This window comes from Ursus maritimus, unplaced genomic scaffold (assembly GCF_017311325.1).
Source record: "Ursus maritimus isolate PB19 unplaced genomic scaffold, ASM1731132v1 scaffold_33, whole genome shotgun sequence".
Taxonomy (NCBI): Eukaryota; Metazoa; Chordata; class Mammalia; order Carnivora; family Ursidae; genus Ursus; species Ursus maritimus.
The window spans coordinates 2,748,209-2,766,190 of NW_024425897.1; the positions used below are offsets into that span (position 1 = coordinate 2,748,209).

The following is a 17,982-nucleotide window of genomic DNA, read 5'->3' on the forward strand; positions in this document are numbered from 1 at the left end:
CAGCAGCACTATCTGCAACAGCTACAAGGTGAAAGCAACCCAATGTCCACTAACAAATAATGGATAAACAAAATGTGGTATACACATAAATAATGGAATATTATTCAGACATAAAAAGGAATGAAATTCTAATCTATGCTACGACATGAATGAATCCTGAAAACAATATGTTAAATGAAATAAGCCAAACAAAAGGACAAATATCATATGAATCCACTTATATGAAATATCTAGAACAGGCAAATTCATAGAAAAGGTAAGTAGAATAGGGGGTTACCAAGGGCTGGGGGATGGAATGGGGAGTTATCGCTTAATGGGTACAGGTTTTCTGTTCGTGATGATAAAAAGTTCTGGAAATATCTAGTGGTAACGGTTGCACAATAATGTGAATGTACTTAATGCCACTTAAATGTGCACTTAAAAATGGTTAAAATAGTAAATTTTGTTATGTATACTTTACCACAGTGAAGAAAATAAGAGAAAAGAAAAGAAGAACGAGAAGAACAGAACAGGAAAGAAAAGAAAAGAAAAAAGAAAAGAAAAGATGCCCCAACTGTAATTGTTTCTATGGAAGTTCTGCACCACGGATTCTGAAAATCTCTTGTAGGAAGGTCCTAGAGAATGTCCGTTGAAGCACGAGCACATCCTAGGCCAAAGGCACTGTGTTTAGGTGTACAAGTCCCACACACAAGTGAAACAGGTCATTTGTCCCTTGGTTTCAGCCTAGAAACGGCACTTGCCTGGGGTGCATGAATCAGGTTCATCTCCAATAGGCGAGTCTGGAGGTGCCCCTCAGCTGGGAGATTATTTTTCAAGGCATCCAACAAGAAGGAAGTACACTGCTGAATTAAACTGTTTTCCATGAAAACATCTACAATCTGAAAGAGATAGCAAGCCACATTTACCCAAAGGAAATGGCTTTTATTTTCCTATTCAAATAGTTCCTGAAATTGAATCTCATTTAGAAACTCAGTAATTAGTTCCTTCCTTTGCATTTTTAAAAAGTTTTTCTTTCTTTCTTTTAGTAATCTCTACATCCAACATGGGGCTCAAACTCAAGACCCTGAGATCAAGAGTCTTCTGAGTAAGTCAGTAAGGCGCCCCTACATTTTCTTTTATTATCAAAATTCAAGTAATTCATGGCCATTATTTATTAGGTAATTTTGTGAAATTATATCACCCATGTCGTACTCACCAACAGGGCATTTTACTCAAGTAGATCAAAGGAAGTACTTTTATCAGTGTGAATCCCCCAAATTCTCTGAAGTGATTCAAGCAATCTTAACAATCCATTACTTAATCAACACCTATTGTCTAGTCCTTATACTCTCGTTATTCAGGCACAGTTAGGAAAATGCAAACACCGACTTAGATACCAATCATTAGTTAAATAGATATTAAAGAATAAGCCTTAATACGAAGTGAAATCTAGGTAATGAACTTAATGACTGTGTAACTGTTTTCATGTTTAAAGTACAAGAAAAAAGTTTATATTAAAAATACTTTAGACGGCACCTGGGTGGCTCAGTTGGTTAAGTGCCTTCAGCTTGGGTGTAATCCCAGGGTCCTGGGATCAAGTCCCACATTGGGCTCCCTGCTCAGTGGGGAGTCTGCTTCTCCCTCCCTCTGCCTGTTGCTCCCCCTGCTTGTGCGCTTGCTCTCTCTAATAAATTTTTAAAAATACTTTAAAAATATGAAATATAATCCAGATGTAATCTGGAGTTTTCTTTCCCCTTGAGATCTACGTAAATTTGGCTCAAACCCCTTAATCATGATCTCCAAAATCCCTGCAAATTCCACGATGTATATAAACCCACTATGATTGCACTTATCTATACCGGTTGTTGGTTTTGCCTTGCTTCAAGCTTTGTTACATATCCTGTATTACTCAGAGCCCCTTGTACACAGTTTACTGAAGGTGACTGGACATGTGTTTATAGCTAAACACTAACTACGTTAGGCTAAAGTAAGCTTCGTGTTCACCTAACTGCAGGTTAGCCAGACCCTCCACAAGATGAAAGTCTGCAGGCTCGAAAACACTCACCATAACCAGGTACACAGGCAGAGTTCAGGGGGCCTCAGTCAACAGAGGATAATGAGGTGGGGCTGGGGGTGGGGCTACCATTCTCAAATGACATCCTCACTCCCCACCACCAACCACCACACAAAGAATTAAGATCCTCACAACTTGACACAAAAATCCTCTAAAATACTTCAAAACAAATGTAAATGACAGGTATTCAAACAATAAAAGACTAGAAGACAAGCTCCCCTGGTACATCAGATTTTTTAAAACTGGAACATTACTAGCAGACAAAGAAAAGAACAAGACACTGGTAAGCGAAAAACAAAAGAGAATCTTCTTGATAGTCATACAAGCCACAAAAACCTGTCCCAAACCACCAACTGATGCTCACCTGGTCAGTGTTGGCCAATGGCTCTTCCTCTCGCACTAGCATTTGAGAAAACTGCAGGCCCTGGTCTGGACTGACCCTCATCACACTCCTCAGCAAAAAGATCCAGTCTGGGACACAGCCGACCTAGGGGCAAGGGAACATTCAACAGAAAAATAAACAAAACACCCTGAATGGTTAAAAAAAAAAAAAAAAAAAAAAGCTCCCATCCTTTGTTTTGAACTTGTGTTTACAGAGAAACGAGGAGCAATATCAGCATGTGTACATGCTGGGCCTGTGCCGAACACAGCATCCACCTCGATGTGATGATGCTGTGTACGTGGAGGTGCAGTCAACTACACAAACAGCCGGGACCACAAAGAAGTCACCCCAACCAGTGTGCCAGCTCTGACCAACACCCAGCACACAGGCCAGTGAGCTTTGGGAACAAGCTGCAGGGGAAGCCTGATGAAACATGGGTTTAACACACAGTTGGTGCTGAGGGGGATGAGGAAGAAGGGAGATAAAGAACAAGATAAAATTACAGAAGGGGCGCCTGGGTGGCTCAGCTGGTTAAGCATCTGCCTTCGGCTCAGGTCATGATCCCAGGGTCCTAGGATCGAGCCCCACTTTGGGCTCCCTGCTCAATGGAGAGTCTGCTTCTCCCTCTGACCCTCCTTCATGCTCTGCTCTCTCTTGCTACCTCTCTCTCTCCCAAATAAATAAAATCTTTAAAAAAAATTATAGGAAAATCCCCAGCTGGAAGAGAACCACAAGGACCATAAACATGAGAATAAAATAGGATCCTCATCACTGAATGACAGATGCTAACAGCAACACCAACAACTCACACTAGAGCACTTCCATAGAAGGAAAGGTATTTTATAAACTTCAGAATCAGCAACCACCCACCACAAATTAATTCTCTGTGAAATGCTAATGGTTAGGCATGCATTACCTTTTTGGCATAGAGGACAATTTTCTGGAATTGGCCTGTTTCTGCAAAACACTGGATAACTTTGCTTGGCACATTCGCCCGAAGATACACACTCAGAGCAAGTGTGGGGTCAGCAGTTTTGACCAAATCTCCAAGTTCTTCTGAACACTCCAGCTGTGGTGTGCCAAAGAGGGCAAGATTAGGACCAGACCTGTGAGCTCATTTTCAAACTGTGCTGAGGGTTGTGATTTCGTGTTTGTACCTTATCTTCTTTCAGCCACTTTTCTAAGAGTTGCTTGCGTCCCTGCTGAAGCACTGGACGGCAAAGTTCTAAGGATTCAAGTTTATTGAGCTGACCCTGGTCAAGCAGGATTCCAAAGTACTGGAGCAAAGGAGAGGCCTGCCCAGGCTGGGCGGGAATACTCTGGAACTTCCGAACTGTGTCACTGGTACGTAAGACTCCCTGATGACAAATGGAAATGGAAGTTGTTATGTTATAATCACAAGCTCCCCCTTTACTTAACCAGCTTGTATTTAAAAAACAAACTGGGGCACCTGGGCGGCTCAGTCCATTAAGTGTCTACCTTAGGCACAAGTCATGATCTCAGGGTCCTGCTTGCAGGGAACCTGCTTCTCCCTCTCCTCCCTGCTTGTGCTCTATTTCTCTTTCTCAAATAAATAAATAAAATCTTAAAAAAAAGTCTGCCAACAGAAATTCCACACTGAATTAATTGTCAGGGTCAGAAAGTCCTCTACCAAGGCAATGGCTTCCACCTTCAGCAAAAACCACAAACACAGGGACGTCTGTGTGGCTCAGTCGGTTGAGTGTCTGCCTTTGGCTCAGGTCATGATCCCAAGGTCCTGGGGTCAAGTCCCACATCAGGCTCCTTGCTCAGTGAGGAGCCTGCTTCTCCCTCTGCCTGCTGCGCTCCTTGCTTGTGCATTCTCTCTCTCTCGCTCTCATTTTCTCTGACAAATACATAAATAAAATCTTAAAAAAAAAAAAAAAGACCACAAACACAGTGGGTCTCAGTCCCACAGGTGACTTCTAGCAAGGGTGAGAATTAGGCTTCTAAAACAGCCTTGCAGTAGTGAAGTTCTATGACCATTATATTCTAATTCAAAATACTCAAATTCCTTTTTTGACTGTTTCCTTGGCTGTGCAGAAGCTTTTTATCTTGATGAAGTCCCACAAGTTCATTTTTTCTTTTCTCTTGCCTTTGGAGATGTGTCATGAAAAAAAGTTGCTGTGGCCGACGTCAAAGAGGTTACAGCCTATGTTCTCCTCTATGATTTTGATGGATTCCTGCAGCCCACGGAATGGGAGAAGATATTTGCAAATGACACTACAGATAAAAGACTGGTATGCAAGATCTACAAAGAACTTCCCAAACTCAATACACGAGAAACAAATAATCAAATCAAAAAATGGGCAGAAGATATGAACAGGCACTTCTCCAATGAAGACATACAAATGGCTAACAGACACATGAAAAAATGTTCAAAATCATTAGCCATCAGGGAAATTCAAATCAAAACCACCTTGAGATACCACCTTACACTAGTTAGAATGGCAAAAATTGACAAGGCAGGAAACAACAAAGGTTGGAGAGGATGTGGAGAAAGGGGATCCCTCTTACACTGTTGGTGGGAATGCAAGCTGGTACAGCCACTTTGGAAAACAGTGTGGAGGTCCCTTAAAAAGTTAAAAATAGAGCTACCCTATGATCCAGCAGTTGCACTACTGGGTATTTACCCCAAAGAGACAGACGTAGTGAAGAGAAGGGCCATATGCACCCCAATGTTCATAGCAGCAATGTCCACAATAGCTAAATTGTGGAAGGAGCCGAGATGCCCTTCAACAGATGACTGGATTAAGAAGATGTGGTCCATATATACAATGGAATATTACTCAGCCATCAGAAAGAACGATTACCCAACATTTGCAGCAACATGGACGGGACTGGAGGAGACTATGCTAAGTGAAATAAGTCAAGCAGAGAAAGACAATTATCATATGGTTTCACTCATTTATGGAACATAAGAAATAGGGAGATCGGTAGGAGAAGGAAGAGAAGAATGAAGGGGGGGTGAACAGAAGGGAGAATGAACCACGAGAGACTATGGGCTCTGGGAAACAAACTGAGGACTTCAGAGGGGAGGGGGTAGGGGATTGGGATAGGCAGGTGATGGGTATTAAGGAGGGCACATATTGCTTGGAGCACTGGGTGTTATACGTAAATAATGAATCATGGAACACTACATCAAAAACTAATGAGGTACTGGATAGTGACTAACATAACATAATAAAAAATTATTATTAAAAAAAGATAGACAGGCACACACACACAATGGAATATTACTCAGGCATAAAAAAAGAATGAAATCTTGCCATTTACAATGACATGGATGGAGCTAGAAAGCATAATGCTAAGTGAAATAAGTCAGAAAAAGACAAATACCACATGATTTCACACATCTGTGGAATTTAAGAAAGAAAGAAAGTGAACAAAGAAAAAAAGAGACAAACCAAAAAACAGACTCTTAACTATAGAGAACTAATAGTTACCACAGGGGAGGTGGCTGGGGTGATGGGTGACATAGGTGATGGGGATTAAGAACATACTTATCCTAATGAGCACTGAGTAATGCATAGAATTGCTGGATCACTATATTATACACCTGAAACTAACACTATATGTTAACTACGTTGGAATTTAAATATGTAAATAAACACATTTAAAAAAAAAACAAAAACAAAAAAACCCTCAAAATACTCAAAGTCCTGGGTGAAAACTAGAAATGGTTTGCTTGTAAGCATCAATCGAAAGACAGAAAAATCCCTTTCAAGGAGAAGCAACTCAAAACACTTTATCTGCTCAGAAATAGAACTAGGCCCCAGGACAATTTATCCTAATGAAATAAATCAAAGAAAATGCCCTAAGCAGTACTGTTACACTTCAGATGAGTGGAGAAAGTCCAGAGTAGAATGTGACTAAATGAAACGTGGTACAACCACTTGATATATAATATAGTTCTGCATTTTCAATGCTAAGAAGCTGGGTGTGAAATACATATGTGCATAGATAAGAACAGAAAGAGAATTTTTAAAAAATGTTGCAGCAGGATCATGCTTTTCATTGATTTGTCTCATTGTTGTCATGCCATTGGCGCAAAATTTTAAAGCTAAAACAAGTAACAAAACAGTTAAGATACGCCAACATCAGTAGTGGAATGCTTTTATAATTTATTTCACTCTCAAACTGGCGCAAAGCATCCGAGGGCCATTACCTTTGGTGCAGACGCTGCTACTTTGGCGGCTTCAGCATAGCTCCCCTGCGCAAAGAGGGTACTGAATTTTCTCACAAATAACTCCTCCGCCCCAGCCAGGTTGCTACGAATGGCCAAACGCAGACCAAGGTCTGGATTCTGAAGCACATTGGTTGCATAATTCACAACGTTATCTTCCTCGACACAAATGGACAGCACCTATAAAGACCCAACAAGTGAGACTGGCCTAACCTAGAAAAGTGCTCCATATATACATACTGCCAACATCCTGCTCGGGGGCACCGCAGTAGCAGCAAAGCTCTAAGGCTCATGCTGGGTATGTCTAAAACATTGGCTCTGACAGTGACAGGATGCACAGGAGCCAAACACCTAATGGCACAAATGGCAGAATACCATGGTAGAGCTCCAGCATGGTCAAGTGAGCAAAATATCATGTTGCATGGACACTAACCAGTGATGCATTCAAGATGACTCACCAAAATGGCCTATTTGGGTGGGTGGAACTGAGAGCTTTTCATCTCAATGTTCTTTTTTTTTAAAGCACAGATTTCCTTCTTTTAACTGTCTTTTTAATTTTAGTTGAGAAAGGTAATTTAGGTAGCATAGTACCTGCTTTTCAACCCTCCCCAATCAACCCGTGCCTGGCCTGAACATGTTAGTGGTGTGTATCACTGTTCCATTGGTAGAAGATTCATGTAGGAAGGGAGCTACTCTTCTCAGAATCAATCCAATGTTAAGAATAGTGCTGTCTCAGAGGTGAAATGATGGTATGAAGGAGAAGGGAGATATGGGTGTAAGTTGAATAACAGGAGCTAACTATATCTGACTACTTTCCTGAAGGAGGAGGAAAAGTTAAGCTCCGGTGCCCAGTGAATGGAAAAGGTGGAAGATGAAACCTCAAAGTTCCATACCTGTCCCTTTTTGTTGACACCGATAATTCCAGAAGTAGGTTCATGTGGAGCAGTGACGAAAATCGTGTCAGCACTAACACGGTTCACGTAGATGCACACGCCAGACTCTAGGTCATACAGATGAAGATAGCCGTACTTCGTGATCAAGTAAATAACACCATGTTTGGCTCCAATCTAGAGAAAGACAGAGGGCAACAGGTAGAAAAGTAAGGAGAAGCCACCAAATAGGACAAAAGAGCTCACAAATGATGAAAGAGGACCTTGAGTTCCTTAGCCCAATAGATCATTTATCACTGGTGGGAGCAGAGTGCTGCTGAGACATGGATCCCAAGTTGATTCCAGTCATACCCACTTGAGAACTAGTTTTAAAGCCAGTACTTTCCTTGACTCCTCTCAAATAAAGGTCCAATAAATCAGGCTATTCCATTTGTCTTTCAGGTCTATCTATTTTCTCCTCCACTTCCTTACCAAATCCTTTAGAAAAAGCTTTGAGTTCATAAAATAAGGAGAAAGTTCTGGATAAACTTTTAAAAATTATAAAACCTATTGTAACTTTATTTTTTAACAAGTTTATTTATTTAAGTAATCTCTGTACCCCAAGTGGGGCTTGACCTCATGAACCCAAGATCAAGAGTCACATACTCCTCCAACTGAGCCAGCCAGGCACCCCAAACAGTAATTTTAAAAGTATGATAGTAGTTGGGGCGCCTGCGTGGCTCAGTCATTAAGCGTCTGCCTTCGGCTCAGGGTGTGATCCCTGAGTCCTGGGATCGAGCCCCGCATCAGGCTCCTCTGGTGCAAGCTTGCTTCTTCCTCTCCCACTCCCCCTGCTTGTGTTCCCTCTCTCACTGGCTGTCTCTCTCTCTGTCAAATAAATAAATAAAATCTTAAAAAAAGAAATAAAAGTATGATAGTAAAAAATAAAGTGAGTACCAGCATAGGAAGAAACAGAAACAAACAGAACTTAACTGAGAACCCTGAAAGAGAATCGAACGTATATAAGAATTTAACATGAGTGAACAGATATTTCATATCAGTGGAAAACAGACTTTAACCAGTAAACAATGCTGATATAACCAGCTGGCTATATGGGGAAGGGGGATGAGTGTAAAGAACTGGCTCTTTGGGCAACTGAGTGACTCAGCCAGTTAAGTGTCTGCCTTCAGCTCAGGTCATGATCCTGGGGTCCTGGGATCGAGCCCTACATCAGGCTCCCTACTCAGTGGGGAAGCCTGCTTCTCCCTCTCCCTCTGCCTGCCACTCCCCCTGGTTGTGCTCGCTGTCAAATAAATAAGTAAAATGTTAAAAAAAAAAAAAAAAAGAACTGGTTCTTCATCTTATTCTTTAGATCAAAGTAAATTCCAGATGGGTCAAAGATTTTTACATAAAAAGTTAGAAAGTAAAAGAAGCAAATATGGGTGAATATTTTCATCACCTTGGGGTGTAGAATTCTTTTCAAAACATGATACCGAAGCCACACACAAATACAAATCTTCCACAAGGTGGAACACACCACAAATAAACTTTTGCTATGACTAGGGAGGAATATTTATTTGAAACACACCAGGCGCTTAGTATCCAAAAACTACACAGAATTCTTACAAGATAAAGACCCCAAGAGAAAAAATGCCAAGATCAGGAAGAGGCAATTAACAAGATTCATATGAGTGGTAAACCCATCCCATCTTGACAATAATCACAGGAAGAGCATGAACATCGCTGGACACTGTCCAGTAGTTTCACTTGTAGGAGTTTATTCTTGGACTGAGCATTGGACAACAATGCTCCCAGAAGTGTTTACTGTAAACATAATACCCAACGGGGGATAAGTTAGAGATATCCACAGAACAGATGATACAGACGTTAAAATATTATTTACATATATATATATTAATGTACTATATACATTTAATTGGTGTGGGGCGGTCTACGACACAGTTAGAGAAGGTCATAAAGCTGAAGGCCAGTGCCAAGCCATTTCATAAGACTCTATTTGTAGGGATGCCTGGGTGGCTCAGTTGGTTAAGCATCTGCCTTTGGCTCAGGTCATGGTTCCAGGGTCCCGGAATCAAGTCCTGCATTGGGCTCTTTGCTTTTAGCTGTTTTTCCCTCTGCATGCCGTTCCCCCTGCTTGTTCTCTCTCTCTCTGATAAAATAAATAAAATCTTAAAAAAAAAACCCTCTATTTGTATAATCTTCACAAATGCAGGCATACAAAGATACTTCCAAAGGGGCAATCACAATTATCAGTGGGGTAGGATTTCAGTTGCGATTTAATTCTATCATTATGTTTAATGATACTGTTGGAAATTTATGGACAATATATATTTCTCTAAGACAGAAAAAAGGCCAATTTCACTTTGTGGAAAAAATGCATTTGATCACATACCTATTTCCAGAAATCAAGATTAAAAAATTGTCATTTAAAAAAAACAATTAAAAAAGAAATCATCATTAAGTATTGTGAAATATTTGAGAACAGAAAAAAAAGCAAATAGCTAAACCATCCTACAATTATGGTGCATCCCTAAAAATAAGGTTTAGTTCTCCAAAATATTAACAAAGAATGTCATACCTTATGTCATACCAAATGCCTATGATGTACTGAGCAAAAGGCCAAAAAGGGAGAGTAAATTGTATGATCTTACATATATAATATGATCCCAATTTTGTTCAGAAAGTATATCTTTTTAAATATGACAAGTAATGAGATCTTTGATATATTTTACATCCAATTGGTTCAGCTACAAAGATTGTTTTCTTCTTTACATTTCCGTACTACAGTGAACATCTAATCTCTTACAATAAGGAAAAGGCCTGGGACTTTGTGGTATGTGAGTTGGACAAAGTCCCTGTTTGTAGAAAAGAGTGCTCCTCTCCAGAGAATGTTAAGACAGCATGAGCTAGAACAGGAGCATCGACGTCATCTTCTCCATGTTCTAGTATAACCATTCAGGCATCTTCTGAAGCACAGGAACCGGCTACCTGCTGTTCCCCTCCCCAAGATCCATATTTGTTCTAACTCATGTAATGGGCAGCACATTCATACCTGCATAGCCACTGGGAAATCAGTCTGAGCCTCTGGAGGGAAAAACACATCCACAGCTTTCTTTACAAAAGGTTGGTTTCCTGCTGCAGGCTGTCCGACTTCAATTATGTGCAACTAGAGAAGAGATTCAAGCCAATCTAAGTCAGCATATTGGTGGCAGACTGATGTTAACCAATGCCCAGTGGTAAGCAGAGCCACAGCCCATGCTTTGTAGGGCTAATGATAAAACTTACACTCAAACAAAACAAGACAGTCTCTTGGTTGGAGTGCTCATGCTACTCACTAACCTGCTGCCCATCATCAAGGACACAGGAAAAACCAGCACCGGAAACCCGAGCAACATTTAGTTCCAGCATGTTGGCCGCGTCACTTCTCCCCTCTCTGGGCTTTAGTGTAGAAGCCCATGAAGCAAGGGGCTCTCCTGGACATGGCTCAGGCTAACATAAACCAGTTAGCAGACAAGTTCTCATAATTGAACGCCAGACTCACAAGAGGGTCGATTGTGCCAAAGGCCTGAGAGTTTCTCAAGGTTATGCAGGGCGGGGGGGGTGCATAAGAATCTTTGGAGAATCAAGAAGAATTAGAGTAGATAAGGGGCTCCAATCCTGCTTTTATCAGAACAGCGTCAAGTTCCTCTCATCTAATGAAAAGGTACCAAAGCTAAAACAAGTCTGGAAAAAATCACAAGTAGGGGTGGATCAGAGACACAAAACAACAAGGGTTGCAGGGGGTGCCCAGCAGAAGAAACTGACGAGTGTACACTTAGAGAATAGTTTGGATTTGGCCTGGCACAGAGGAGGGGGAAACACCAAAGAGGCTTGAGGTAAGCAGAGAGATGGGCTAGAAGGGGAGGGCTGATGTAGCAAGCAACCAGGGGCCACTGTGAATTAAGATTCAGGGAGACTAAAACTCCTAGCATACAGGCACTTTAAGAGAAATGGTAGTTTGGGAAAATTCTTTTTCAGGGGTGGGGTGGGTCTGAGGACCTAATAAATGACTATTCTCTAACCCAAATATGGGTAACAAGGGCCTCATCTGCCACAGATGGGAGACTTGCTAGAGGACGGACAGTGGCAACAGGAACAGAATGGAGCTCGAGAGCCGTGGTTTCTTGCCTGGGAGTTGGGAAGGATGGTGGCACTGTCAACAGAAGTGGGGGCATGGGTAAGGAAGCCAAGCTTCTTTGGGAGGTGGTGGGAGAACGGCGCAACTATGGACAAGTGGTACCTGCCTGTGAGAAAGGAACAAGGAACTGGAGTCCAGACAAAGCTTAGATCAATATGAGGAGACTATTGAGCCATTCCTGTAAGTGCAGCTGGGCTGAATTGGAAGGGGTGTGTGCAAGGGGCACAGGCTGAGAAAACTACTGAAGGGACCCATGACTGCCACTGTGGTAGGGGAAGTGAGATTCAACCACAAAATGAGGCCGCTCTTGGGATAGCTGCTGTCGGGGTCCCCGCCATGGAAGACTGTTCCTAGGTGCCTGCCCGGAGGGGACCTGCCTGCCTCACAGTTGAGTCCAGGAGATAAGTGGGCACACCTGTCTTACAGCGGGGCTTGTTCTGGTGTGCTCTTCGTCACAGGGAGCTCGATGGGACAGATTCTGCCCTTGTAAGGGTGCCTGTGGCTGCCCGGCTCTGTCTGTGACAAGGCGGAAAGCCTCAGTCTAAGGGATAGGGTAGAGGAAGCTCTTTGTTCACGCTGATATTTTTGCCTGATATTTTTTCTACTGGTTCTCAACTAAGGAGGGCATGATGTATATTACACAGGAGACCAAAGTATCCAATTAGGGATATTTAAGATGAGGAAGTTTGGGACCACATATTGATTTAGTGTTCTTCTTTGGGGAACACTTCAGGGCTAGTGACCAACTCAAAATAATGATTTCAGGAAGTATTTCTGGCAAGAGTATACTAAGATAAGGACCCTGTTTTGAGGCCACTCTCCAGGTGAGTGATAAAACCCTGGAACCGCAGGTCTCCCCTACACCCTGAACTCTTACACCTCACATCTCTGCCCACAACAGCCCTGCCAAACAGATGCTAGCCATGTGGTTGAGCCTAACAAAACTCAACCTGCTCCCAGAGCATGGCCTTCTCTCTGCAGCTCCCCTGGGGTCCCACCCCAGCCCCACCACCTGGACCCACGCCTTAGGTTAGGATAGCACGCTCAGGTTCTTTCACAGCTGTTGCCTCCATGAGACTGCTGTGTGAGAGCAGAAACCATGTGTGCCTAGCCCATGCTCAACAGACTCTGAGAGGACCTTTAGGGCAAAGGGACCAATTAATTGGTAGCTGATCTCACATCACTGACTTTACAAAGACTGACTGTGAAACCACCAACATGTACAATAGGTGGGTTGTTCTCAATATTGTAAGAGCCTTCATTTACATGAAGCACCTGCAGGCCATCCCCCACTCCCAATTATAAACTGGTTTTGAAATGTTGGCTAAGTAGCTACCAATTTACACTTGTACAGACTCCCAGCACTGACTCAGGACACTTTTCTGAGGGAGAAGACAAAGTGGAGAACTTACCTTGCCCCCTGCGGGACTACGTACAGCAAAGCAGAAAAGGGTGGCAGGCTTGGCATTCCCCTCACTCTTGAACTCTGCAAAAGCAGCAGCATGGCCTTCTATGGGTTGTGAAACCTTCCTATCCACAGAGTAGAGCTGCATTGCCCCAACTACACGGTTTTGCTAAGACAAGACGTTTTGCAATGAAAGGGAGAGAAAAGAGAGGATATAAACTGTTAAAACAAAAGTTTCTAAAATGAAAGTCTCAAATGTTGATATAGTTTTTCTAATAAAAAAGGCTATTAGGAGGGCGCCTGGGTGGCACAGTGGTTGGGTGTCTGCCTTCGACTCAGGGCGTGATCCCGGCGTTCTGGGATCGAGCCCCACATCAGGCTCCTCCGCTGGGAGCCTGCTTCTTCCTCTCCCACTCCCCCTGCTTGTGTTCCCTCTCTCGCTGGCTGTCTCTATCTCTGTTGAATAAATAAATAAAATCTTAAAAAAAAAAAAGCCTATTAGGCCTTAAAGACATGATACAACTCTAAATCTGATGTGGAAAGATGGTTGCAAACACCAGGAAAAAAATAAAACTACAAAACAGTAAGACAGATGGTTCCAATTTGTTAAACCTAAAATGTGTGTATACAGAGAGATATGCATTTATACATGTTTGTGTATATGTGTAAGTGTATATTCAATGTTTGTATATGTAAATCTATACATACATACATTCCACACATACACATAAGTATTCATATAAAGTCAGTCTTGGGAAGAAAAACTCTAAAGTGTTAAAAGAGTAGTTTAAGCAGTAGTTTAAATCAGTAGTTTAATCAGTATAATCAAATTTATAAATAGCAAAAATTGTATTGGGTTTTCTGAAATTTATAAATAGCAAAAATTGTATTTAATAAACCCCTATAGAATGCAAGTTGGTACAGCCACTCTGGAAAACAGTGTGGAGGTCCCTTAAAAAGTTAAAAATTGAGCTACCCTATGATCCAGCCATTGCACTACTGGGTATTTACCCCAAAGATACAGACGTAGTGAAGAGAAGGGCCATATGCACCCCAATGTTCATAGCAGCAATGTCCACAATAGCTAAATCGTGGAAGGAGCCGAGATGCCCTTCAACAGATGACTGGATTAAGAAGTTGTGGTCCATATATACAATGGAATATTACTCAGCTATCAGAAAGAACGAGTTCTCAACATTTGCTGCAACATGGATGGCACTGGAGGAGATAATGCTAAGTGAAATAAGTCAAGCAGAGAAAGACAACTATCATATGATTTCTCTCATCTATGGAACATAAGAACTAGGATGATCGGTAGGGGAAGAAATGGATAAAGAAAGGGGGGGTAATCAGAAGGGGGAATGAAACATGAGAGACTATGGACTATGAGAAACAAACTGAGAGCCTCAGAGGGGAGGGGGGTGGGGGATTGGGATAGACCGGTGATGGGTAGTAAGGAGGGCACGTATTGCATGATGCACTGGGTGTTATACGCAACTAATGAATCATCGAGCCTTACATTGGAAACCGGGGATGTACTGTATGGTGACTAACATAATAAAATAAAAAATCATTATAAAAAAAATAAACCCCAATAAGGCTAATATCTTTTATAAAACTTAGAACTTACATTTTCTAGCAAAGAATTTCAATATATTTGTATCCAATATCAAATGCTCAAAAAGCTAAGTAAAGAGACGTAAGTAAATGAGACATGACAGCATCACAGCTCACACTCCTAGAATTCAACATTCAAATTGCCACCCCAGCCAAATGAGCCCCCATGCAGTCTATGGGTAAAATTCAGATCCTCAGTGTATCTGCCACCTACCCCCACTCCTTAAAAAGGGGAACAAAGGCTTCAACATTTTTCTTTTTAAAGAACCTTTCCTTTGTACTTTTCTACTGCAGAGACTTATGTTGAAGTACTAGGCAAAGTACCAATTCATGCTACAACATGGATGAACCCTGAAAACATGCAAAGTGAAGGAAGCCAATCACAAAGGCCACATATGAAATATCCAGAATAGGGATCTCCACATATGAAATATCCAGAATAGGGATCTCCACATATGAAATATCCAGAATAGGGAAATCCAGAGAGGCAGAGTAGACCAGTGGTTGCCAAGGGCTGGAAGGAGGGAGAAATAGGGGAGCAACTGGTAGACATTTGTGTGCACACTTAACAGAAGAATGAACAAGAAAATTTCTAAATAAGAGTAAGGACAGAACAAAGACTCACCCTTCCAGGTGAGGATGGGAAGACTGGAGATAATATGGAGACAGTACCTTTGAGTCCCCATGCTAGAAAAGACTAAAGCCAAGAAGAGGTATGTGGAGCAGAGAAAACACCTGAGATTAAGACTGAGACCTGGACTCCTGCGCTGCCTGTCCTCATGGACCCCCCTAGAGGCTACCTGCTTCTGAGCCTTAAGGCTCCTGCTGGTAAAGTCCACCTCACAGGGGTGCTGAGTGTTGTGTGCTTTGGGAAAGGGCATATTGAGGACTGTAGCTGACAAAGATTCAATGCAAAAATGCTTCCTTTTGTGCCAGGCACCATGCGAGGGGCTAAGGATAAGGAAAGTGAGTGTGACCCAGACCTTTCCCTTAAAGACACATGATAAGGGTTTCTGGCAAGGAAGCAAGCAACAGCAATACAGGGTGCTAACTGCTCTGGCCCAGGATAGGGCAAGATGCTGTGACTCAGCTCACTCAGTCTGGTGGGTCAGGAAAGGCTTCCTGATGACAAGCTGGAGTAAGAGGTCACAAGGTGAAAAGGAAAAGCTGTTTCTAACAAAGGGGAAACATTTGCAAATGCTTAGACAGGAGGCTGCAAACTATGGCCTATGGGCCAAAATCCACCCTCCATGTTCTCCTCTGGTCTCCTTTTTGTTGAGATGACATTCACATAACCTAAAATTACCCATTTTAAAGGATTCAATTCAGTGAAATTTAGAACATTCACAATGTTGTACATCCATCACCTCTGTGTAGTTTCAAAACATTTTCGTCCTCTAAAAAAATCCCTGTGCCTATTAAAAGTTAGTCGCCATCTCCCCGCGCCCCAGCCCCTGGCAACCACCAGTCTTTGTCTCGACAGATTCACCTAAATATTTCATATAAATGGAATCAAAATATGAGGACTTTTGTGTCTGACTTGTTTCACTCAGTGAGGTTTTCCAGGTTTATCCACGCTGTAGCCTGTATCAGTCCTCCATTCCTTTCTGTGCTAAGTGATATTCCACTTTATGTATAAATTTTATGTATAAATCACATTTTGTCTATCCATTCATCCAGTGGTGAACATTTGGGTTGTCTTCATCTTTTAGCTATTACAAATAATGCTGCTATGAGTATTTGTGCACAGGTTTTTGTATGAGTGTGTTTTCATAATTTTTCTTAGATCGGTGCCTAGAAGTAGAATTGCTAGGTCAAATGGTAACTTTATGTTAAATTTTTTGAGGAATCATCAATCTGTTTTCCACGGGAGCTGAACCATTTTACATTCCCACTACTGACACACAAGGATTCCAATAACTCTGCATCCTTGCCAATACTCGTTATTTCCCGTTAAAAAAAATTACAACCATCTCAATGGGTGGTACCTCATTATGGTTTTGGTTTGCAATTCCCCAGTGACTAATGATGTTGAACACCTTTTCATGTGCTTGTCGGCTATTTGTGTATCTCTGGATAAATGTCTATTCAAGTCTTTTTACCCATTTTCTAATTGGGACATCTTTCTGTTGTTGAGTTGTAAGTGTTCTCTATATATTCTAGATACTAGACTCTTCTCAGATACATGATTTACAAATGCTTCCATTCTGTAGGTTGTCTTTTCACTTTCTTGACCATGTCTTTTGATTCACAAATGTTTTTAATTTTGACAAAGTCCAATTTACTTATTTTTCCTTTTGTTGCTTATGCTTTGGGTATTATATCTAAAAATCCATAGCCAAATACAAAGTCATGAACATTCCTCACATCTTCTTCTAAAGGTTTTACAGTTTTGCCTCTTATATTTACGTCTTTGATCCACTTTGAGTTAATTTTTAAAGATTTATTTGAGAAAGAGAAAGAGAAAGTGAATGTGAGCTGGAGGAGGGGCAGAGAGAGAGAGAGAGAGAGAATCTTAAGCAGGCCCCAGGCCCAGCTCAATCTCACAACCCTGAGATCATGACCTGAGCCAAAATCAAGAGTTGGACTCTCAACCAACTAAACCACCCAGGAGCCCAGAATTAATTTTTATATATGGTACAAGGTAGGAATCCAACTCCACTCTTCTGCATTTGAATATCCTGGTGTGCCAGCACCACTTGTTGAAGAGAATAGTCTTTCCTCATGGATTGGTCTTGCCACCATCGTAAAAGATCAATTGGTGCCTGGGTAGCACAGTTGGTTAAATGTCCAACTCTTGGTTTTAGCTCAGGTCATGATCTCAGGGTCCTGGGACTGAGCCCCACACTGGGCTCCACTTTCAGCGTGGAGTCTGAGATTCTCTCTCTCTCTCTGCCCCTCCTGCTCATGGTGTCAGTCTCTCTCTCTAAATAAAATCTTTAAAAAAAATCAGTTGGCCACACATGTATGGTTTATTCCTGGACTCTCCGTTCTATTCCATTGATCTACATGTCTATCCTTATGCCCGTGGGTTTTTGTTGTTGCTGAATACTTGTTAGTATGATACAGTGAAAAATACATATTCAGTCTTTGTCCCTTGTTCCTGGCACAGAACTCCTGAAACCCTTGAAATTTCCTAAGTGATATGAGTGAGATGTGCATCTTCATAACACAAAAGCTTACGGGGGGCCTTAGATAGCTTCCGGTTTGGAACTTTCAGTCCCACCACATCCTGAATTCTAGGAAAGGGAATG

The 17,982-nt window shown here is 41.8% G+C and overlaps 1 protein-coding gene across 1 annotated transcript in view; it reads right to left on the bottom strand.

Moving 5' to 3' along the window:
• CLTCL1 (clathrin heavy chain like 1) overlaps positions 1 to 17,982 on the bottom strand; it is a 92,491-nt gene that overhangs the window by 44,829 nt on the left and 29,680 nt on the right. Inside the window, exons 4-11 of the mRNA XM_040619401.1 lie at positions 13,119 to 13,280; positions 10,582 to 10,695; positions 7,533 to 7,706; positions 6,622 to 6,819; positions 3,593 to 3,793; positions 3,352 to 3,504; positions 2,418 to 2,540; positions 741 to 878 (exon numbers count right to left, since the gene is read on the bottom strand). Of these exons, the coding sequence (XP_040475335.1) occupies positions 741 to 878; positions 2,418 to 2,540; positions 3,352 to 3,504; positions 3,593 to 3,793; positions 6,622 to 6,819; positions 7,533 to 7,706; positions 10,582 to 10,695; positions 13,119 to 13,280 (1,263 nt within the window). The remainder of the gene's footprint in view (positions 1 to 740; positions 879 to 2,417; positions 2,541 to 3,351; positions 3,505 to 3,592; positions 3,794 to 6,621; positions 6,820 to 7,532; positions 7,707 to 10,581; positions 10,696 to 13,118; positions 13,281 to 17,982) is intronic.